At 38.4% G+C, this 25113-nt stretch overlaps 1 protein-coding gene and 1 long non-coding RNA gene across 6 annotated transcripts in view; both read left to right on the forward strand.

Annotated features, from left to right (window-relative positions):
- Positions 1-25113, forward strand: part of DACH1 (dachshund family transcription factor 1) — a 304668-nt gene that overhangs the window by 30849 nt on the left and 248706 nt on the right. The window contains exon 1 of one of the 5 annotated variants that reach the window (XM_063304539.1): positions 22009-22136. The exons of the other annotated variants lie outside the window; for them this stretch is intronic. Within the exon in view, the coding sequence (XP_063160609.1) occupies positions 22048-22136 (89 nt within the window). The 5' untranslated portion in view covers positions 22009-22047. Of the gene's footprint in view, positions 1-22008; positions 22137-25113 lie in introns of those variants that run through there. 5 annotated transcript variants of the gene reach the window in all.
- LOC134498445 (uncharacterized) lies at positions 2303-12297 on the forward strand. The gene is made up of 4 exons (XR_010068038.1): positions 2303-2475; positions 2863-3034; positions 3960-4231; positions 12072-12297. It is a non-coding gene; the product is annotated as an uncharacterized LOC134498445 (long non-coding RNA).

Here is a 25113-nt window from a genome sequence, read left to right on the forward strand (position 1 = left end):
GTAAAAATACAGACTTGTCAGCTGTGATTTGAACAGACCAGGACAATGCAGCCAATTCTTTTGTCACAAGGTGACCCACTTCATTCTTCTCCTGCTTAGTTGTCTGTCTTTTGTTGGGCCTCAGACTAATGAGAGAGTTTTAGAATGGCCCTTTGCTGTCTAAACACCGAGCACATAAATGCTTTTCAATAGGGCGAGGAAAAAAAAACTCGCAGGAGAAATCTGCACAGAGATAATGTGTAGCCACAGAAATACTTGTGTGCTGACAGCTATCCAACAGTGTTGTCACAGCAGGAAGACATCAGTTGAAGAAACAGATAGCGACCTCAGAAAAAGGGAAAAAGGATGGTCCGCAGTATGGACAGGGTTTCACAAGATTATAAATCACCCCGGGGTCACTGTGTTCCCACCATAAAGAGAGCATGCCCATTTTATGGTAATGCACGAAGGGATGGGAGTGAAGAGAACTTCAATGTGTGAGCCGAGAAGGGGGAAAAAAATCCTTGATTACAGTCAAACAGCTCTACCATTTCCCCTGCCATTGAAGTGTAGATTATAAGGGTTAAGGCCATTTTAGGATTGGATTACCGCTTCATAGCTGGCTGTTATTCCCCTTGTTCATGAATCAGAAAGTACTTAAATTAAACTGAACATTGGGGAGTAATCCTAACATGTATGAGTTTGGTGGCAGAAAATTAATCACTATTTAGTGACAGAATGTTAGTTGTCCACGTCTTCCAGGCCATGATGGAGCCTTAATCTTAATGCACAGTGCTTGTGTGGAGAAAACAGTAACCCAGTGTTCATGTTCATGTTCATGCGCATGAACATGACTGAGAGGATTTGATTTAGCTAATACGATATAAAACTTACTTGCTCATGAAACTGAGTTAAAAGAAAAAAACAGCACTTAGAAATAATTCCTGAGAAAATGATTGCTGTTCATTTTCATTTTTCCCCTTGTGTCATAATTGTGTGGATGCTTTTAATTTTTTTTCCCCTTCAGTGTTTTATGAATGTAAACCACCATGAATTGCAAGATTTCAACAGTATACAAATGAAGTAAGTAAATTAATAATGAGCTGGAAAACAAGCATACATATGTTAAAGCTTTTTCATTCTTTTCCATGCAATTAAGCCGCTTTGCTCCTCTTAGATCTCAGGGAAAAAAACAAACAACTCCAAGCAAAGTACATTGACTGCAACAGACAAATATGTCCTCCTCTCCAGATCTGGTCCATTGGTTTTGAGCCACGTTGAAGCCCCACATGCTATGGTATTACATGTTTTGTATTCTCATTTTAAAATGAGACCTAGAAGAAAGTTTAGATATATGAGTATCCTGAATAAACTGTAGTGTTCATTCATGACATGGCTGAGACTGACAGCATCAGAACAAAGAAGAAAAAAAATGAGATTCACATATGCAACCTTTTGGATTCAGAGAGAAAGAGCTGCTTTGAAGCATGTGGGGATCCAAATGTATATCCTGTGTTTTGTTATTTGCCTTGGTTTATGTGTGGCATGGTGTTATTTGTAACTCACTGTTTCCATGGGCTTCACCTGTCTACAGGCTTTAACAATACAGTCCTATGCATTCCTACTCAAAAGTGAGGCATATTGATTTCAGCTATATTTACTTGAAGAAAATTGAATATAGGGGTGTTAATAGTTGTTTTGAACCACTTTGAGCTCAGTGCCATAGAAATAAACAAAAGTTAAAGCTAGGTAAACCTGGGATGAGGTAGGAGAGAAGCATCTTTCTTATGGTCAAGAGCAGCTCCACCAGAAAAGAGATTTTGTCCACCCTGATGGCTCATTTCTACCTGTGAATCAGACAGATTTTGATTTGTCTCTGTGGATCGGACCACACCATAATGAACACCCATCTATTGCTTTGATCAAATGAAGATACCTGTGGTAGAAAGTCAACCAGAGTTGCCACCATCACATAACTCTCGGTTGGCCTGAGCTTTGAACACCCTGTCCTCTGTTAGTTATATAGATTAATGCAAGGTTGTTGGTGGCCCTAAGGTCAGAGAAAAGGCTGAGAAGGAAAGAAGTGCTGTGTTTGGCAGACTCAACTCTTAATCCTTTGTCTATCTCCTTGCAGATATCAGAGCAGGAAAATCCATTGTGAAAGTTACTGACATGGGGATATTGTAAATTGCAGAAATAAAATTTCATCCCTGTGATATTCTGATATAACTTCCTTATTAACACCTGTGAAGCAGAACATGAGTAAACTTTAGATTGGATGAAGAATGAATTAATCTATTGTTGCAAGTGGATAGTTAAGGGCCATAGGAATAAATTAATGTTGGCTTGGATCCTAACTTGATTTCTGTGGACAGAACAGAGTTCAAGACCACAGAAGATGGATTTTCCCTTTATCTCTTCCATTGCAGCCTCTGAAAGTTAAGTGCTGGGGGTTGGGGAAGGCCCTTGGGGATGATGGCAGCTACTCTTCTGGAGGTGAGGAGAGCTACAGTACAGACTGAGGAGTGAATTGGCTGGAAGCATCTGCAAATGTTCTTAAGGGGAGGAACAGCTTAGAATCTGAGATGATCTTCTAAAATGGTTGAGGTTATCTGTGGTTTCAGTAAACCGAGTCTACAACTTAAGCTGCTAAAAAGGGCATTTAATATTTGTTCATTAAAAAAAGAAGGCTTCACGAGGTAAAGTCTAAAAATTGTTGGTAGAAGTTTCTTATTTCTGCCTTAAAATATTTTCCTTTCTGTTCTTGGTTCAGATCTGCAGAGCATTAAATTTGTAGGAAGAAGGTCAATAAAGCATAATTATTTTTCTGCTCATTTACAAGCCATATTTAATTCCACAACTTTATCTGTCTTGCTTCTTCAGATACCGGATGCTGGTAGAATCAACCCTGCCTGCTTGAGATAAATCCTGTCAGACTTGGTTGATTCACCAAATTTTGGTTCTTAAGGAGCAGATGGGGCATTGTGAACAGGAATACAGGGAAAATGCCTGCTTGCTTTGGGCATAAATTATACTGCATTTCAGACTCGAAAAGGTAAATGGGTAAAATAGAAATCTTTGTTATACCAGCTGTTTTTAATGAGTTGATACACTTGGAAGCTTATGTGCATAGTCCTGTGTTTATAGTCGTTACATCCTACAATACTACAGATCCATCAGCTAGGATTTTGCTTTGAACAAGGAAGGCCTACCAAGGATTGCATCGACTTTTTGCCACTGGCCACTGATGGTGTTATACTTAACAGTCCACTTGTCGGATTACAGAAAACTTTGGTCCTCTGTGGAATTTCTTCCCCCTAAGGTGTCAGTAGGCAACTCTTAATAGGACTGACAAGCATCCATGTACCCACGGATAAACTAACAAGCTAACGTAAGGGGAAAGAGAAAATAGAAAAAAAGAACAAGTTGAAAAAAGGTTCTACTTTCTACAAACAGGTATAATAGCTATATCTTTATGAAAATGGCTACAGCACCGTTTTCAAACAACAAATTGAACTTTGACCTTACAGAATCACATTGATCTTTCCTTTCCTTCAAGTAAGAACCAGTTTAAAGGCTGAGAGTTGACCAATGTCACTGAGTCAACTTTTAGAATCTGGTATGCAGGCATCCTCCCAGGATTGCATCACCACTTTTTTTGTGGCAAAGATATGCCCAAGGGCATAGTTTAAAATCATGAAAATTAAAACCCTTTTTGCATCAAAGCTGGGCCTCTGAGGGACAGATCTCCTTAGTAGCTGACCATCATTAAGTTGTAAATTTGTTTAAAATATGTCAGGGGCATCAGCATAAACATTGCTCTGTGTGTCAGTCTTGAAGATGTAACTCTAACCCTAACCCAAAATACTGGGCAAACTGATTAAACTCTGGTCACTTACACCTTATTGTTAGGTAGAAGGCAATGGGCCGTGGAGAGGATTGCACTATGGGAATTTATGGCCACTTTTTTATATTTTCAGAATTGGACTCTGAGAAATTGAAACAGATGATGTTGAAAGAAACTTGAAGACTTCATTGATAGCTAGAACTTAAACAGAATAATTTCAGATAATGACCACTCAGAGTATTAATCTACCTTTGAGTACTTAAAATGCAAAACTGCTGATCTGAGAAAAAGAAATCTTAACTTGTCCTTAAAGTTAGCCTCTGTATCAGGACTGGACAGCAGCCAATACAATTCCAGTTTTGAAAGACGATCAGGACAGAGCTGGGAAACTTTACTTTGTTCCAGGTAAGTTACAGAAGAATGTTATGATAAGTGTTCTTTAGAGATGAAATTATCAAGCACATACAAGGACAAGATGAATCAACATGATTTTGGGAAGGTAAGTGTGGTTTTACTAACCTCTTAGATTTCTTAAGCTTGATATGATAGGCATCGTTGAATTAGACTCTCCAGAGACTTTTACCTGTCTCTGTCACCAAAGACTTGTGAGAAAATTTGGCAGTGATTTGAACAGCTTACCACCAGATATAGAGACTACAAACTCCTTACTAGCTTATCAGAGAGCTGTAAAAACATGGCTGTTCTGTAAGTAATTTGCAGATGAGTAAGATCATGCTCCCTTGAATGACGATGTATCTGGATGATTGGTTACTGTTGTGTTAATTGATTTAGTTTTTAATCTTTTGATATTAGTACTTTGAGCTGCTCAATCTCAGGAAACGGGGAAGCAGGGAAGTTGTAGTAATAAATAATATGGAAAGATAGCAACAAATGAATCGTTCTTGCAGTGAAGTGCTATAAAGAATTATCCAAGAACAGTGCTAGCCACAGGCCCTTCTAACATGTTTAAAGCTTTTCCCATGGGATTATTCTCAAGATAGAGATTGAATCTGGTGGGAATTTGAAGTCAAGGAAGGCTACATAGAAGGTGGACTTTTAACTCATTCATAAATGGTCTGGAAGCATTTAGACAGTCAAGGTATTCACTATAGTTGGCATAAAAAGCAATGGATATTAATATGGCAAATGAAGTTTGCTGTAAATAATGTGGCATAGAACAACAACCACATATTTATTGACTTACAGTATATAGATATTTATATAATGCCCTCTTCTGAGACACAAAGTACTTTACAATAAATATAACAGCATATATATATATATATATATATCCCCACACAACAGTCAAACTCCAACCAATCAGACCAATCAAATTACATCATATCAAAATTAGTAAAAATGGCAGCCCAGGGTCATCCATTGTCCACTAGATGCTGGCTGGAATAGCAGGGTCTTTGCCATTGGGACATACAGTACATCCTAATTATGGTGACTTGATTACAAAACAGGCTTGTGTTTGATAGTGCGATGAATATATTTACCCCACACATGACTACTCTGAAAAAATAAAATCCATTCCAGCAGGTGTCAGAGATGCTGGTATAATACATTAATATAAAGTTATAGTTTGGGCATACCTGGAATTCTCTATCTAGTCCCCCTTCATTGTAATTCCAGAAGAAGGTAACCAAGATGAGTGATTGATTGATTCATTCATTTGGCTGATATGCCATTCTGTTTCCAAAAATTCCAAGTGATTGTGGAAACTTTTTAGCTTAGCGGAAAGGTTATTAATGGGTGACATGATAGAAATATATAGAATTATACCTGTAGAGGAGATACAGTAGATAAGGAGAAGCCTTCTTCTGTAATTCTAGAATTTGGGACATCTAATAAAGTTGAAGGTGTGGAGATTCAGATCAGATGGAAGTAATTCTTCACAGAATCCCCCAGTTTAGCATCAAAAGGTTTTCTGATTCCCATCAGTTTGGATAGAATTAAAGAAGATGTTAGATGGATTTCAGGAGAATAATCAGTGGCTGCTGGTTTTGATGGATACATATAGCTTTCAGTATGTTCTTGAATATCTGTTTTTGATCTAGCTGGGCATTACTTATAGTCTGGTGGGATTGCGACCAGAGAATATGCACCATACGGATATAACTCTGTATGTAGACAAACATCTATATGTGCGCTGAACAAAGACATTTCTTAACATTTTCAATCTAAGTGCCACTCCACTGTTCTTAGTGTTGGGACCATCACATCCCTACACATTAGTATAATATGGATGTAAATTCCCTATAAATTCCCTGCTTAATTATTTGCAAGGTTTTTTAAACACCATTCTGAACAGGGCAGAAAATATAAGGTTGCTTTTCTTGAGGAAGGAATTGCCATGAGTTCAATTCTGTTGCGGACGAGTCATTTCATTAATGATATAAACAACCAGCTTGTTGTCAAATCTTACAGACCTCATAGATTATTAGGCAGCTTTCCAATAGCAAGTCTTTTAAAGAGTGATCTGGTTTTTTATTCACCTCTAAAAAGTGGTGTCTGAAAATGACAGGTTAATTTCAGATTCAGATTTGATTGAGCTTATGTCATTTTCATACTTTAGAGAACTAAAATAGAGCTGTCTTTAAAAACTGGGTGTTAGGCAAATGAATTCTAATGGAGGGAAAATCCACATTATTCTGAACACGTATTTCTGGAATTAGTAGTTTGTCTCTAATGCATCCAGTTCTTCTCTTGCCAAACCTACAGAGTTAATAGTACATAATTTTAAATTTCTAAACCAAATTAAATTCAGTGTGGAATAAATAGTAATATTTATTCTAAGAGTAAATTGGGAGGCATTCATCTAGTTATATAGCACTGAAATTAACAGTTCTAAAACAATGATAAAAAGGCAATACAGTGATTGAATTTGCATTGTAATTGGTGCCAAAATATTCTGATCTTTAAAGAAGTTCAAATAAACATTCTCTAGCTTATTTATTAGATTTCAGAACCATTACAATCAAGATACTTTAGGCAGGGTAGAAAGTTAATTAGAAGCTATATAAGCATAAAAGTGTCCATAATAAAATAAGAGAACATTTATAAAAACTAAAACACTTCAAACATATATTTGGCCTCAATGAATTAGGGTTAGGAAGCTTAAAAAGCCACCCAGAAGACCTCTGTTTTAATTTTCTACTGGACGGACAATACCATTGAGGATGGTCAACCTCTGCCTATGTTAAATGAAAGCCCCTGCAGTTGTAAAACTTTGGGATGTCCACCCGAATGCTGGCAATGCTTCTGCTGGTGGTAGCTGTCATAAAATAGGGACTTTCTGATGAGGGAAGTAGGGACTTAATGGGAAGGATAGACAGAGAACTGTTCAGCTCTTCCCTCCATACTTGGGCTGGCTTGATGCAAAGAAATTAGCTGCCTTTTTGTGGGAAAATACTGCTCGCTAGAACATGATCTAGAGATCTTTAAAACCACTTAAGAATCTTACTTTCTAACTGTGGAACTTTAGGTCTCTTGTAAATGCACCTTTTGAGCAAAAGTCTTTCTTTGTGTTGTCAAGAATGTGGACTTCCAGGAACCTCCAAAGACTGAAGCTAAAGTTCTGAAATTTTGGGAGAAGGTTAGTCTTTCAGAAGATGGAAAGCAGGGATTACGACCTGGGCTCTGGTTCAGTTGACTCTCTTTATTTATTTATTTATTTATTTATTGGATTGGTAAGGCTCCGAAATTCAAAAACGACTTTGGGTGTGTACAAAAACAATTGACAGTACTTGATTGCAACATCTTTTAACATTCCCTGGAGCATACTATGGTTCTCTCTTTGAAGGCTCTTTTCATGGCTGGAGGACAAGGATCTATTTTGCTTTCCAAAATGGGTTTACTTCTTATGGCTAGAGACATCACTAGCCATAATGCATCATTGTCACAACTTACAGGAAAGAGAGAAACAAAGACAATTTAACAAGAAGGATAGCGGGGAACTATCTACCAAGTGTTGGGAAATTGTTGGGTTAGTAGGCGAATGGAACCCATCCTTTCAAAGACGGAAAGGATCAAGTCTCAAATTCCAGCCAAATGCTGCACAAACAGGTAGCTTATCTCCTTGGAGACGTTTACAGGTAAAAAAGGATGCTTTCAGTACCCCTTCCAAATATTGACACAGCTGTGCTTGTGATAGAACAAAGTTGAGGCCAAGTTCTAATCCAAAACTGGTCTCTGCCTCGTTATTTATTTATTCATTTATTTTATCGGATTTAGGTGTCACGCAACTCCAAAATGACTTTGGGCAGCTCACAATATCAAACAAACCACAACAAGATAAAGAACACAATGCAGTATCAATAAACAAGATATTGCCTGTTTGGTGCACCGTTTCCAATACCTTTTGGTGATAGCTCAAATACTATTCATGCAGGGCATTAACTTAAAAGGAAAATTTGTTTCAGTCTCAAGGATTGAACAGAGTCATCACCCTTAGATTTAGCAAGAAACGTTACCTCTGAAAATGTTTCTCGGTTTGAAAAGCTAGCTTTGCCCCTTGTACAGCCTCACTTTAAGGAATGTTTGGACATTAGCATAAAGGTTGTGCATGTTATACAAAGTGTAATTAATGAAGCTTTGATCCCCCAAATGTCAACTAGCTTGCTAAGTGTCATAACAAAGTGTCAAGCATCTGGTATACAGTTAATTTGTAGTCATTAACTGCATATTGTTGATGTGACAGTTTGTTAGCAAAGCAACCTTGACAGTTTGCATTTTGTTATTGATTGACACCTTCAGGCCTCCCTCCCCACATAGTTTACATTCCTTGTAAGTCTTTTCTCAGGTTGCATTTTCACTTTTAGATAATTAGTCTTATTTGGATCCTAGCCTCCTCACCTTTCTCTGAAAATCCCCCTGGGGTCAGATAAAGGGTGAATGACATTTTTGCAAATGGTCAGGAAAAGGACATTGTTCTCCCTGTGTTATCCTGTATTCTGAGCAAAAAAAGTTTGCGGGCGTTCTGGTGCTTCCTTGAGGTCCAGTTTCCTTGGAACACTTGGACAGATGTCGTTTTTTGTGGCACAAAGTTTACATGCTGATGTAAGTGTAAGATCTCTAGGTGAAGCCAAATACTGTAGGATTGCTTGCAGAGAGCTGGGTCAGCTTTTCCCCTTCAATTTAGCCTAGGTCCAGTCGTGATAGATCTTCCTGTAATGCATCCAGATTTCACTTGTTCCTTTTCCTTGTCTGATGGGGGGTAGAGAGATGAAACACATTCTCCCATCATTAAAGCCTTTTGAGTCCATCCCAGATCCTACTGAAGGATGTCCCCAAACAGTCACTAGCTGTTAACCACATTTGTTAGAACCTGTTAGGTGTATTTAGCTGTGCTTCTTCATGGCTAACATATCAGGACTTGGCCCCCAGACTGTGGGATGAGTTCCTGAAAACTCTTCAGTTTTAACATGGTTAACAAACTTTGGAAAACATGTTTAGTTTGGTGTGGGGGTAGTTGTAAAAGCTGACCAAAGCTGTAAGATTTGATCCTTAGCCATGCAGGTAACATGTAGACTCTTAAGTTTAATTATTTTATGGATTTCCATTTGATCAAAGCACTTTATTGACAATTTTGTGATTATATGGGATTGCAAGTTCAACTGGCTTTGTTGTTTTGATGATTGTAAACTGGATATCCTTTATTAGATAGTAATGCTTTTGTAATTTTTTTTGTGCAAGGACTTGTAATTCGGGGTTGAATTTCTGGTATCATTTTTCATTATATTTTGTACTGATTGATTATTGCATGCCTTGCTGAAGGTTGCACTACTGCTGTTACTGAAAACGAGGCATTTCTTTGGGGCACTAAATAATAACTTACTAATATTAGAAATACTAGACTAACAAATAAAAAGGTTGAATGGGGTTCATTAGGATACAACTTATTCCTATTAATAACTAACCCCCACGTATTATTTGCTGATTTCTGAAGTGTCTCTTGATCTGTTTCTGTGAGAATTTCACTAAGAAAAACTGTCCTCAACTCAACACAGAAAAATTATCCTTCCCAAATGTTTTTACATTCAGATAATGAATGCACACAGTCCCCTTAGGATCCTCACTGTTCCCCTCTGCCTTTTAAAAAACAAAACAAAAACCCTGAATAGGGCTTTTAAAACAATTCAACAAAATATTATTGGGAAGTTAAAAATCAGTTTTGTATCATGCCTTGCTACCTGTTGTGTATACCAGAAATGTGTATCTCTGTTGTAGAGATTCCAGAAACTAGGGAGAATTTTCATTTATGTTCAACAGGGAGATTAGTGTTAGATAAGTAATCCCTTTCATGTGTCATTCAGATGCTCTTCTCCTGTAAACAGTTCCTGGAAATAGAAGGACTGTTTGGATATAAAATACAGATTTATTTTTTGTATTGCAAATTTTGCCAATTCAGCTGTTAATGGAGAAGTTTATGTGTGTGTATCCATATATTTCTCTCTCTCTCACTCTCTCTCAGTATATATATTTAGAATGTTGGCCCTCACTATTACTTGCAAAATAAAATTCAGCTTTCATAGAACAGCATGTAAAATTTCTGAAATGGCAAGTACCAATGCAATTGCTAATGAATAGAATTCTCAGCACCACAGTCTTAAAACGGTAGGAAGAAAATCAGTTCAGAATTCAGTTGCTCAAGTTCCAGATGCAGAAGACCTCATGCAAAGGGATGCATTTGTCGATTCATTTAAAACCAGGGATCACCAGTGGCTGTGGGGAAATAGGACAAGAACAGGAGACCTTAGGAACAGATGGCTGAAGGCAGACATGACCTTCTTCTTGAGGAATGTCCTCCTGCTAATTCTATCCAGCCTAAGATACATCAACGTGAAGGTTTTTACTTTCATGTTCATTTCCCCTTCTCCTTCCCATTTCCATGCAAATACCACACTTCTTGTAGAGCTAACTAGTTTGCAACCATCCTTAGAACCACCTTTGCAAGCCATGTTTGAAGAGATTGATGCCAGCCATTGTTTGTTTTGGAAAATGAAGAGTGAGAGATTGGGAATGCTGGTTGCTGGGGTTCCATTTCAGGTTACAGTTCCCCCTTAGCCATGGAAACACTTCCTGCCAGGCACTTTCTCTCAGCCCAACCTACTCACAGGGTTGTGTTGTGAGGAAAAAGCGAGAGAACTTTGAACTTGATACCCCCAGAGAGTTTGCCGGCCAGCTCTTTTTGAAACAAGACTTTGCCTTGGAAGCCTAGTTGATTAAATAAAAATATGTTTTCTTGAGCTTCTGGGGAAAGCATGAGACAGAAAGTAATTAAGAAGTATGCTGGATCATAGTTTACATATCTTCCATCCTTCTCTTCTTGATGTTTTCATAAGTATTTAGAATAAGATATATGACCCCATCTTTATACGGTTGAAATCTGGTAATTTTTCCCTAACAAATGAAAATAATCCTCTCTCCAAGACAAATTAAAACATGTACAATTTATTTTTAATCCCTTTGTTCTATCATCATACTTACTTTTCTATAATAAAATCATAGTAGCTTTACTTTTTAATCAAATGTGGATTATCACAATGCCATTTACAAAGCCGAGAGGCTGTTGGCATTAATATATTGTATAACTGTTGGTTCGTTTTCTATCTCTTCTTCGCACTAAATAATTCTGGGAGGCATAAACTTGTTAAATGCAAACATTAAGAAATGCATATGTTTGCTTTTGTCTCCAGTAGCCCCATTTTTTTTTTTAGTTCCATGATTTTAAGATCCACCAAAGGAAATGTACGCCTTCTACTCATACAACCATGTAATAGTTTTCCATTTACTCTAGACAGTGCAGACAAATTATTACCCAAAGAATACAATGATGCATTTTCTGAAGCTAGTAAAAATGTAAAAAAAAAAAAAAAAACTAGTAAAAAAGTAAAAATGTAGAATTTCTGGCAATTTTGGAGTGGGGGGAATTGAGGATAATTGGAATGTATGCAATATTAAATTTTATGCCATCTTTTACTGGTCTAAGTTAACTTGTTTCACTTAGTCAACAGCAGATCCACCAAGCCATTAAAAGCCATAAGCAAAAGTCATTAGCTAAGCCCCCCAGATTCAGGAGAACTGAAGTTCATGGCCCATCAGTGCTCTGAGACAGTACGTAGAATGGAACACAACTTGGGGGAATCAAGGACAACCATCTATCTAAATACCTTGTATTATTGCATTCACTCTTCTAAAGAAAACACTTCGTTGAAGCGGTTTTTTACTCTTTCCAAAGTTTTCATTTTTTCCAACTTTTTTGGAAAACAGGATCAAAGAAAGGGTCTGGGAGAGAGAAAACATTGATCAGTGAAAAAAAATGGTATTTTAATTTGCATAAACATTTTCTACTAATGCTTAGCTGTCAGTGTAGTCACTAGAAAGCAAATTTGATTTTGCATGTCTTGAAAGACAGATGAAGCCATCCAAAAATTCAAAATGGAATACTATCAGATTCTGAAGCACCAAAGAAGGCAACTAGCTTGTCCTTCAATTTTGTCTCGTAGTGTCTCTAGGTAACCAAGTAAAACTGGGGACCAGGTTGAGAGAAAAAGCTTAATTTGAATGTAAGGATGTTCAGTCACTTTGAAGATGGAGAAACAGGAGTTATGACACTCCCTTGGAAGCCATTAAGACTAAAATAGGGCTTCTCTAGAGTAAGTATTCTCTAGAGTCAGTGTTTTCAACATTGCTTAACCTGCCTTACAAAGGTATAAAGGGTAGTGTTTTTCAGTTTGGAACTCCATACATGCCATCTCCAATTTTGGTGTGTGTTTGACTTGCTGCATTTTATTTCAGGTATCTTGCGGCCAAACATGGTGGGTGATGGAGTTTGTTCAGGATAGTAGTTAATCATGGTCTTTTCCCTTCATGATGATGCCTTTGTAGCTTGGTGCAGATCCACAGATTATGATATTATGGGTTAAAATGCAGAAGAATCACCTTTCAAATTATAATTATCTTTTTGTTTATAATACAAACTTAGGCTCCCTTCCAATTCTTACTTAATTCTTACTTAATTCTCATCTTCATCAACAATATTTCTACCCCTCTTTTTCCTTCAGGTGGGAGATCTAAGTGTCTAACAGTATGAAACAGGAGAAAATTCCATCTCTTTCATAAACTTTTTCAACAGCCTGTGAAGGAGGTCAAAATCCCCCTGTATTAAAACAGCAGACCAAACAGGATTCTTCCAGAGTAATAGATTTGATTTGGCCTTGACAACTTCCAGATAAACTTATCATATACAATTTGTTATAAAAGTTACAGTTAAATTTATTGTACCATCCTTGGCCTTCCTTTGCATTCCCTTATGACAACGGTGTATAGTAAATCACTGTTTTCTTTCATATTACAATGGTGCAATAAAGTCTATACAGATTTACTGACGCCAGCTGTTGAGTTCCAACCCGAGGTAAGTTTTAAACCAGAATTACAGCTTCTACTCTGAGCTTATACTATCCCAACCCTTAGTGTTTCTGTTTGACCTTCATAACCTTTGGGGTTTTCACCTGCTGGTCCTAAATCAATGGTTACTTAAATCAGGGTCTAATCTATTCTAGTGTCAATGAGCTGATTTCTCAGCTCTAATTCCTTTTCAGAAAGGTATTGTAGTTTGCATTGACTGAATTCACATAAATGTAACCGACCAATGTACAAAATTTTATCTAGGCATGTTTACCCTATTATGTTATAATCCATTTACAGTTACACTTCTGAGCGATCTCAGGTAGGAATAAGTTCCATTAAACAAGGACTGTAGGTTTATAATGTAAATACTGTTAGTTTTTAACTGACTGGACTAAGCCTCGCAGCAACAGTTCTAAGCCTGAATCACATTCTTTCCCATTCTGCAATACCCAGTATTTCCAAACGATTCCTTATTTTCCAAATGCTGAATACTGGGAAGACTGATATTGTGGTATATACCCTAGAAATCATTTCAATGGATACCTATCAACTTATCTTTTCTGCTCTTTTGTGCAATATATGATGTAGCTGTTCTTTCCTTCAAGACTAACTGCTTAATCCTACACATGTTAAGTCCTGCTGAATTTACTGGCAATTACTTTCGGATAAGTGGATCTACAACTGCAGCGGAAAACAGTTTTTGAAGACACTTGTACTTACTTCTATTACGATAAAAAAAGATTCAGTAGTGTTTCCGTTGGGTCTATAAGCTAAAGCCAAATGCATTTCAGATTGAAATACAGCCCCACCGGGGGGTGGGGGGGAAGTAAGATAATTCATCAGAGCGGATATTCTTGTTGCATTTTGGTTGGAATAAGAAGGAAAAGACAAGCAATTATTTCTCTGTGTAGAAAAACAGTTTTATTTCCACTTATTACAAATGAACATTAAAGCCATGCTGAATATTTGTTTTAAAACAGGCAATGGGGAAAGATTAAAATACCTTAATCAGGCGGGAGGAAAAAAGCTTTAGCCACTTGATTAGGGCAGATTTCCACCATCTGCTTCTACGTTCCTCAGGATCGAGCTCTGGCTGAACACTAATTTGTGCACTTCCTAGAAACTGAAATCTCTCAGCGAGCAAATTAACAAGAGCAGGGACTCAGTAATAATGGAGCTTCTCAGCTTTTGTTTCGCTCTGACAGATGGACAGGGGTGTGCTGAAATTGAATTCAGCTTTAATTGCATTGTGCCATTTAAAATTTTATCTGCTCCACAGATTCTGTTTACCAGTTTTAGGATTCCAAGCCTTCAGAGAGGCTTCCCTCCCCAGATGCGCCCAGAGCCCCTATAGATCGGTGTGGTGATGACCGAGTGATTATCCATTTCCTTCACCTATGGGTGGCTTCTTTCTAAAAAACAAGAACATCAAGTCCGCCTGCCTCTTTTTCGGGTTCGGCAGGGAGAGATTTGAAACTAAGGATGGGCCAGAATCTGAATTTTTGTCCTATCGGTGTCACTCTCCAGAAAGAGATACTGTACGTCAGAACATTAAGCGCCGTAGAAACACACCTTTGATTGTTTTGTTTTCCATGCAAGAACTGTACATTGTCAATCATTAAATCTGACACCTTCAGCTGCTGATATCTGAATTTAAAAGGTAATGCTTTGACTGAGTGAATAATTGCATGATAAAGGTTTTTCTGAGATTCTGTTTGTCTTCAGGTTGCACAGAGTGTCCCAGCTATTCTTTACTTAACCGATGCATTAAATATTACTAGAATTACTCATTAACTTTGTTATGGAATTTACCTCATTGAATTTATGTTTTTTTGAAAGGTTCCTCATAAATCTGGGGCTTAGTTTCTCTAAAGTAGAAGCATATTAATGTGTTAATTTTGCTGGACGATGGTTAGGCACATAATATCCCGTCTCCACAATTGCAAGGAAACTAATTTTTCTCTTTGAATGAATGTTTGTTTCCTACCCTGCATAATCTGAAAGCTGTTTGAAATGTTACTTTTCCATGGCTTGGTTCATATATCAAGTTGTTAACCATGGCTTTGATTTACTTGTGGATTTTAATCTGCTTCGTATTCCTGTGCTTAAGTGGAGGGGTCCGTAGAGACAAAGCTTTGCTCATAACTATAGTTTGCAAGTTCAAACGACATCAATCAGCACAAATCCTGGTCTGTGAGTACTTTATTTATTTATTATATAAGCGGTTTAGTTAGTTACTTAAAACATTTCCAAACTGCTCTTCTACAAAATCCAGCGAAGCGATGTACGTCAAGTAATACCAGATCATGAGCAATTTATCATTGGAACAATAAAAAAGTTGTTTGCTGAGAAGTTGCAAATCATTGGCACCTCAGTTTAGACAGCTTCTTTGAACATGGCTTGAAATGATGTCTGAAGATAAATATTCTATATTCCACAAAGAATATAATTATAATAATTTATTAAACTTTATGCCACTCAACTCTCAACGACTCTGGGTGGCTCACGGCAATCAAACAAAGAAATGACAATAAAATATAAAGGAGAACAATAAAATATGCAAGCGTGATGAAGCGAGTAGCCTCCTCTCCCTCGCCAAAGGCCTGGGTGAAGAGCCAGGTCTTCATGGCTCTTCAACAGCAGAGTGGGGGCCGTCTGGATCTCGGGGGGGAACCTCATTCCAAAGGGCAGGCGCTGCTAGAGAAAGGGAGCTTGTCCCAGAAAGTATGAAGTATGTTCGGTTACTCAAGTAATTGTCAAGTGAGGACCCATTCTATCTGAAAGCAGAGAGAGCCTCAGTCCTAGTATCTCTAACAGCAGCTTGGCATGAAGGAATTAAGTTCACTGGATATTTCAAAAAAAGTAAGCACGTAAGCCACTTGGTAATTTCATCTCCATCTGAGGTCTAGATCTGACACCCCCTTTTTGGTTCCGTTGCCACTGTTCTCTAACAAGGCAAGCAGCAGTGGATGGAAAGACCACTAAACTGATCTCTAGCAGGGAAGTTTCAGAGCTGTATCAGGTTGGTCTGAGGCAAGAAATGATTGCAGGTTGCCCAACTCCAAAGGGATTTCGGAGTCCAGAATGTTTGGTTCATGATCCCCTCTGTGATTCAGAGCTTCTCCCCCAGCACTGAACTCTGTTTGGATCTTCCAGAGCTTAGATTTTAGGCAGACATTCTGCTTTCTATGCTGATCACCCCTGACCTTGCATGGCTCTCGCTGACCACCTCTGTTTGCTATCATCTCAGTAGTTTCTCTCTTCTATCATTGTCATATTTGCCTTGTTTCTGCCTCCTTTGTCTGTTGCAAAGGGCAAAAAAAACAACAAAGAGAAGAAGGGTAGAAGTTGTCCCTTGGTGGATATCATCACTGGCTAAACGGCATGGGCCTCAAAGCCCTTTTCGTAAATGCTCCCAGTGGTAGCATACTTCCCACCACAGGATGCCTTCAGCCTTGCCTTCTTTGCCTTGGAGAGGGCTGTGTTGGAGAGTCCTGCTGACAGTCAGAGCTGCAAAACCCTGGCTCAAGAAGATTAATCTTCATTCTGAAGGTTACATTTTGAGCAGGCCTTAAAGGCAGCCTGTTCTTCCACTATTGATGCTCCAGGGCCTAAGTCCTACATAAATTTATTTTCAAGTATCCAAGGTGTTCTTGCCTTGACAACAGCCTTGGAGTCCTGCAAAGCATTTATTAGTGAATGCCTTTTTATACAGTAGCTGATCTGGACATCCGTGGGACTAAGTCATACTAAGTCATACTTCTAAGGCATCTAGGATGATCACCACCACAAAGCTTCTGTTGTTCCATGACTGGTGGTGTTTGGATGCTGTTGTTCACCAACTATCCTTCCCCTTCAACTGCATTGTGACTCCTTACTCCAGTGACCACTGTAGCTCATCCTTCCCATCCAAGTAGAAACTCTTTGATCCTTTCCTGCCAATCAAGTGCAGGATAGAGGCTGTTCTGAATACTGGACAACAGCAACCTGTCTAATATATAGGACTAGAAGTTGATTTTATCATCTGTAACTTTCCCATTTGAAATTGATGACTAGTGACTTTCCTGGCCTTCTGAAGGCTCCTGTTTGCTGAGCAGATTGGCACAATCCTTGGGTCTTTCTGGTTCAACTAGAACAAGGCCCTACTTTTGAAGCAGTTCAGTGTATGACTGTATTGATTCTCATCTTGTCTTCCTTCCTGAAAGTGGCCTGAAATACCTGGGTTAAACCCACTTCTGTATCTTCTATATAAGATTTATATAGAGTTTAGGATGAACAACATCAGTTTTTTTCCCCCCAGCATCAGCTCCTGAACTATATAGTGGTTTCAGAATTTACTAATGGCCATTTGAATAATCACACTTACACATAAATTTTCTTGCTTGGAAATTGCAGGTGTGTCTGCTTACAAGTAATATACCAACAGTATGTTAGGAGCCATCACTAATCATTGTCTGCACATTCTGCATTTCAGTGTTCAACTGGAAAATTAAAGTGAATTTAATGAAATGGATAATTAATTTTGAGTTTTCAGGTAGTATTAGAGATCCAGAAATAACGCCCAGCTAAGCAGGATAAAACCCCAAATATAAAACATAGATAAATTTCTGGAATTGCACATACATTTTGAAACAGATTCCTTGAAGGAGATTTCCCTCACTGTATAGTTGGTTCTCCTTTGTCTCTCTTTAAATCTCATAGTATGCCTGGCCTTCATTTTGAAGTCACAGAGTATGGCTCTAAGTAGTTGATTCTGAGAGTGGATTGTCAAGTTTACTGTTGACATCAAAATTAGGCATTTTAGTAAAATTCAGCCACAGAAGCCTCCTCTTTGTTGGCCAGTTTTGGCCAGTTGTAGTTAATGGAGCTTTGGCCAGTTTCGGCCAGTTGTTTTGGCCAGTTTTAGTTAGTGGAGCTTTCAGACACGACGCTACTGATCAAGAGGGTCTGGGGCTGGCTTCCTCCACTTTCACAGCCAGGCTGCAAAGGCACAGTGCGTTGCCTGCTAGCCACTACGTGATCTCCCGTGTTTTGAGCCTGGTGCAATCAGGACATTGCCCCATGTGGCAAATGGTGTAAGCTGTTGTAAAACTGTTTGTCTATGTGATTAAGACATTGCAGCACCATCCAATTACTTTTTTAATTTAATTATGCTAGGAAAAAGGAGAATAGTGTAATAGAAAGTCTTGTTGCAAGGAATATGTGAAATGTAAATTGAAGAGCCATGAAAATTTCATGCATTGACAGTCTGATTTGTTCTTATTTTCAACTTGTTATGAAGAGTGAGTTTCTTAAATGCAGTAAAACAAGACGTAGCCGAGTTTAGTAATTACTGTGTTCTACATCAGAATAATTATATACAGTGTGTATGCGTAGCCACCGTGTGAAACCAGAATTCTTCGGGGCCCATATCAATTTTGTCTTTTAGACAGTGTAAATAAAGCTGAATCTTCAACTTTCAAATTAAAACTGATAACCTTGGGCAATCAGGGCTTTTATAAAAAAAAGGGGGGGGTGTTAGCTTGCCTTGGAACAGGTTGTGTCTCTGGAATGCTTTTGGGACTAAAGAGATCAATTAAGTGTGTATAAACAAACAGTTGGAAAAAAAGCTACTAAAACAACAGAGGAGAAAGCTTTCTATTGGGCTCAAGGGGCCTGGGGGAGAAAAGTTTCATTAACTAGATCTGAAGTCCAATGGCCCTCTATAAACAGGCATTAATTAAAGAATGTAAAAAATAAAGTTTCAGACCTTGCAATATGTTAATGATCATATGATTCAGGGCTTGGGAAGAGAGGAGCAGCAGAGGTCATAAAATAAGCATGAAGCATTTAATATGAGTGCTTGGCAGGGATTTCTGCAAATTAGTTGGTTATTTGCTGGTCCAAAGCAAATTAAGGTGATTTTGCTTCACTTGCTAATTTTTTATGTGCATGCTTGGCAAAATGTTTTTCACAAATGAATGAAGGTTATTGTTAATTGCATAATGAGAAATATTAACATATTTAAATAAGCCAGGATAGTCTGTCATAGGCTGCTAACTTAAGTTTTACTTGATGTGCCTCTACAAACCTCCTTGTTGATACATGACAAAACATGAAATACTTTTTCTAAATTCTGAATGTATTTGCTTCAGATTGATAGCTTAAGCAATTTGGCTTATCTTCCAATAAATGAGCTTCCAGTTAGGGTTTAAATACATTTTCTATACAGAAATCCTTAAAGTTACTTTTACAGATATTAAACAAATGAAGAACTTCATTCTCTTCCCCTTCCTGTGTGAAATAACAAAGCCACATTTAACACAACCTGTTGCTTCAATTCAGGTTCTTTTGAATATATTCATGAACACACCCACATGCATGTGGGTAGAGCGACATTTTAGCAGAAGGAGGTAATCGAATGTAATGAGCAGAAAAGAAGACGATAATTCTAATTTGGCTGTTCCATAAGAAGATGAACGGAAGAAAAAATAGTTTTCATCTCCTGAGGTGGGGATATTTCTGTTACTCGGGAGGACTGAGATAGTTTTCAAGGATGGTTCTCTTGGTCCAAGTCCTGTGGTTTTTACTTCCTTTCCAGGTCTTTGTCAAGCAGAGTTGGGGTCCTGTGGATTGACAGGGCAGGGAGGAGAAAGGCAGAGATGACCTGTCCCTTGAGTAGGTAAGCAAAGAGCCATATTTCCAAGGCCTGAAATACCTATTGAGGCAGGGCTTATCTTTGATTCAGAAGAAAATAAGACCATCTGGTACGAAAATTTATATGCTCCTGCATTTGTTACCATCTGTGGTGCCCAAGTTCTTAGCCTAGTTAAAATTCAGCTAAAATACATTTACTCATACAAATTGACTGCAACACTTGCTTTTCTACCCTTCTGGTTTGTCCCCGTGTCTTCCTTGATGTTGAAGGGTCTGTCACAAATCGAGCAGAGATCTCTAGTCTTATTTTTTTACTATACTGTATGAAGAGCTGTAGTAAAACCCAGCACTGCAGGAATGGAAGGCTGCTGAAACTCTGGTTTCTTTTCCTCTTTTCTGTTACTCCCTGGAGCCTTTCACACTTGACCCAAAATCTGTTCAGGGGTGTCTCCAATTCTTTGAAGCAGATTTTCCAAATGCCCAGGGAGTCTGTCATCTTGAGTTCTCAAGAGAGCTCAACTCCATGGCTAGAAAGAGTTAACCAGGTGCCACCCTGGGCAAATTGCAGATGCCAGAGAAATAAATGTTTTGGATGAGCCATTATTTAAAGGACAGAAAAAACCAAGATTGGGCAGGTTGCCAGCTAGACTTTCTTAGGGGAACACCAATTGCCCAGTTAGAAAGCTTTTCAGGATTTTCTTCTTGGTTTTTAAGCAATTTTCTTCCTTCTATTTTGGGACAGAACTTTGCTCACTTCCACAATTGCAGATATTATCTGGGAAAGCCATCTGCTCAGAAGCATGCTAATTTTTTTTCCCCATACAAGTATACTAATTAATGCGTAACACCACGTTAGACTTGTTCCTAGGTCTGCACCAAGGTTCTCTGCCTGTGGTTGTAAAAGCATACATTCAAAACAGGAGGAACTGGGATGGGAAGATGCTGTTGACTTTGTCCTGTTACAGCAATTTTAGATGGACAAATTTCAGTTGAGAAATTTCATGACTCGATAAAATGAGCAACGATGACATCTGTGGATGCAGGTCTGTTCATATCTTTGCAGAGCCTTTAGGGAAATAAATATCTCGGAACATTCGGTGAAGTGAAGCTCACTCAATAAATCAACCTGACACAGTAACACTTCTGGCACATGAGCTTTCTTCTCTGCTGTGCACCACCTACCTCTCTGTGTTCCTGCGCTACCAAATGGTGTCTCCCCACAGGGCTCTAAATCAAATCGGTGCACATAAATACAGTGAGAATTTATTGGGAATTGGTTTTGTTTGGCAAAAACATTACTTATTAGATGAACTGAGATGATAATCCATTTTGACCCTTTAAGTACTGAGCTGTTTCAGACCTTGCTCATGGAAGCTGCCTGCTTAACTTCAAGAACACTTCCCACACGCAGGATTCACACTGGCCCACAGCAGTTACAGGTCTGCCTTTCTGCAATTCCTTGTTTGATGGCTGTTTGCAGTAGACCACGTGAAAGTGGATGGAAGGAGGATCATGGCATGTCTGCTTTCCACATGCAGGACAGGGACACAAAATCCTGGCCTCTTCTATTGCTTGGCTGTGATTTCAGACTTAAGAAAACCCACCCATTAAACCCTAAGATGAGTATAGATAATCATTTCATAACAACAGTACGGTAACACCTTTTGTTGCATTGGAAATAAATGTGGAATTTGTTGGGCCTCCTGGAGAAGAATGTAAGGTCGTCTACAACCACTTGTACAACAGTGTCATTGTTACCAAGCAGGAAGTGTTTTCAGATGGATGGGTCCAGAACACCATTTGCTTCTACTGAGCTTTAACTAACCTGAGATAAGATGAAGGCTAACAGGAGTCCCCTTAATAAGCTCAAGGGGAGAAAGAGTGCTTCTTGGGAACCAGAAGTCATACCACCCTGTGACAACTTAATGCAACCCATGGAATTTGGGGCTAATGAACCTTTGCTAGTGACCTTTATGTAGTGATGAATCACATGTGCCAAAGCAAAACTATCTACAAAATTACTGCAATGTTAAAGCTTCAACCAGGAAGTTTATTTGTTTTTCTTCTAGTTGAAAAAAGTCTGTTTCAAATCCTATTTGCCCCTTATCTCTGTTTATTCAGTTGTTTTTAATATCACGTACTGAAAGAATTTCAATAGCTGCTTCATCATGAAGTCATGCCTGCTGGATTGTAAAGCTGCCTTGACTATTTGCATCTTCCAGATGGAGCGGCATATAAACACTCCCAGATATTTCTGGTAAGTAGGAAAAAAAATACCTTATTTGTCCTCTTTGTGCATAAATAATCGAGGGTGTCAGATTTGATAGGCTAATAAATTGGTATGCTGGGAGTGCCTTTGACTCTCTCATGGCCTGCAATGTCACGGACCCCGAGAGAGAGAATTTTTTGCTGTTTCGTTTTCCGATTCTACAAAGTCAAGCTGGGGCTTGAGAAACAGCCAGAGAATTTGATTGCATTGTTTGTCTGCTCAGAAGCCTAATTTGGTTGCAGTTTGCCAGGAAGGAATATAATTTACATCTTTGCAGGCGTGCGTAGACAGTCACAAATGCCGTACAGGACTGAAGGAAGAGTTAAAAATAATCAATGCCATATTGATTGTTCAAAAACCAAACAACAAAATGGCAATTCATTTGATATGCTAAGCGGATTTTGCATTTGGGGGCCCTTTCTATAATTTCTCTTGAACTGTAAGCAGGATTCTCACCTGCATATAGAAAACACTTCTTGCCTGCTTTCCTTCATGTTAGTGTCACATGTGCAAGATAGGTGCTTATAGTTTCTATCCACCTGTTCTTTGGAGAACCAAAAATTTAGGATGACAGTAGTAGATATTTTAAATGTTAATTGTTTTAATACCTAGGAAAACACATGCAGATTATATGCAGTATTTCCATTCATACAGAATTACATTTTTAACACTGTTCACCATCTTACTTTCTACATCTCTGTGATATTTTTATCAAATCCAATCAATCATTATTAAGATCCTAGACCAATGAATAATAATTGTACTGTTTCCTACCTAACAGATAGATAGCTGGGAAATATTTCGAGTGTACTAAACCAAAAATATAAAATGAGAATGCTGAAACTTGAATAAGAAGCGTTGATAGCAACACTTTTCAAAAGTCCAAGATTCATAAGGAATGACACCCCCTGAGGAGTTAACTGACGTTGTGCTGTCACTTCCTGCAACCGTGCCATGGAAGATGTCTAACAGGGAAAAATCAGGACAGCATTAATCCAGGAATCACATTCATGGTGACTGCATCATCTGTTAAGGATCTCTGAGCCTGGTTTAATTAATTAAACATAGGAGATGGGCTTTGAACCTGTATCACATTCTAGACATTTGGCTAAAACATTCTGGTCTGGCAGGACCAAAACGTGGAACATTTCTGTTGTTCTCGGTTTCATCTGAAACAAAACGCAGAGGGCCGCTTCCCAGGGCTTTCCCTTTTTCCCTCTGTCGCTGTTCCATCCTTGTTCCCCGCCCACCCCACTTTGGTTGGTTTCCAGAACGAAAGAACCCCATTTCTTTCCATACCTAGATTAGGTCTCTCCCAGTTTGGGCCCAAACCATCTGGATCCACCTGTTCTGCATGTCAGTATAAGCAGTTAAGCCTGCTGTGGAATTATTTGTGGAAGTTGTGGGTCACCTGGCTGCCAGAGTACCCAACTCATCAGGAGACTGGGAAAACCGCAAGCTAATTAGAATATCCGTTGTGCTGGTATTCAGTCTCTTCTTTTAATCTTTACAGAGTAAGAGACCTAATTTAAGGGTTTGTTTATATGCTGTGAGGTGAAGATGCTGTGTTTGAAGACCTGCCCTTGCTATATTTAGGTTGCATAAAAAGATACAGGGCCATTCACTAAAGTCTTTGCAGCTCTTAATAACTGGAGTCTCTGATTCTCCAGCCAAATAATCCTAAATTCCCTATGTCTTTTGCTGTGACTGAATTCCAGGAAACATGTCCCTTTCTGCCATTGTTCACAGACCACAAAGCATTTTACAAGGGGCATCAATAAGTCATGTGTATTATTTATTTTCTTTGAGTCATAATGTGAAAGGAATGAAACCTACTCCAAATATCGAGCTCTGAATTGATTCCTGAAAGTATATTTTGCTGAGTGAAGTTTTAAGCTTACCAAAATGAAGTATTTAAGACCAAAATATTTGAAATCAATATTATGAAACCCTCTGAAATGGTGGTTTCTTGCTACCTTGCAACAAAGGGACTCAATAATACAAATTAAAAAAAGGCTATGGACATCAACTTTGTATCACTATTAGCAATGGCTGATTTGTCATCCAAAACAGATAGTTGACATTTCACTGATAATAGCTTGTAGTGCGATGACTTTTGCTTTTGAGTGTGTACATTTTCTCTTGGACCTACAAACCCTGTGCTCATTGTCATTCATTTGTTACCACTTAGGTACATAATTTGCACTTCATAGCAGAATCTATCCTAATTCTTCACAGGGTGCAAAAGGAAAGGCGACTTTAGTTGAGTCCCATGTTAAAAATGAAGCAATGGCTGATTTGGAAAACTATAATTAAAACAAATCATGGTTTAATATGATGTATGAACCCAGCATTGTTTCTGAATTTTCTCATGACTTACGCTTCCTCGGAGTGATGGCTAGAAACCTCACCCCTCTTGATCAGTTTCCTCATCATTATCTTCCTCATCATTTTCCTCCTCCTGTTTCCAGTACTATTCTCAGCTTCAGTTCCATTTCTGGAATTTGAAATACCGTACTGTGAAAAAGTTTTCATAAAGTTTTGCATATTTTGCAACTGAATGTTATCAGAGCTTCATGTTGGTCCTACCTGTGTAGAAAGGGAGTCTGGGTGAACAAATAACTTGGAGGTTTTGTGCTTATCCCATTTATTTCATAAACACCCTGCAGGGTGCTGGTGTGAAAAAGTTTTCACTCAGATTCAGTAATAAGTTGCATTAATTTTAGCTGCAGTAACTATCATCAGTGTAAGGGGTGGGAACCAGTGATTCTCAGGTTAGTCAGAACTGCTATGTAAACACTGAGAAGATGTCTCCAGCTTTCAAGGCTGGAAAAAGAACAGCCAAAGTCCATTGACTCAAAAAGGAGGGCAGAAAAGAGATAGGAATTTATGAATTTCTGGAGCAGAAATACATATAGGGCTTGATTTTTATGTTCTCTAGGCAGATGTTCTAGGCATCTGTGAT

Source organism: Candoia aspera, chromosome 5 (assembly GCF_035149785.1).
Source record: "Candoia aspera isolate rCanAsp1 chromosome 5, rCanAsp1.hap2, whole genome shotgun sequence".
In the NCBI taxonomy this organism is placed as follows: Eukaryota; Metazoa; Chordata; class Lepidosauria; order Squamata; family Boidae; genus Candoia; species Candoia aspera.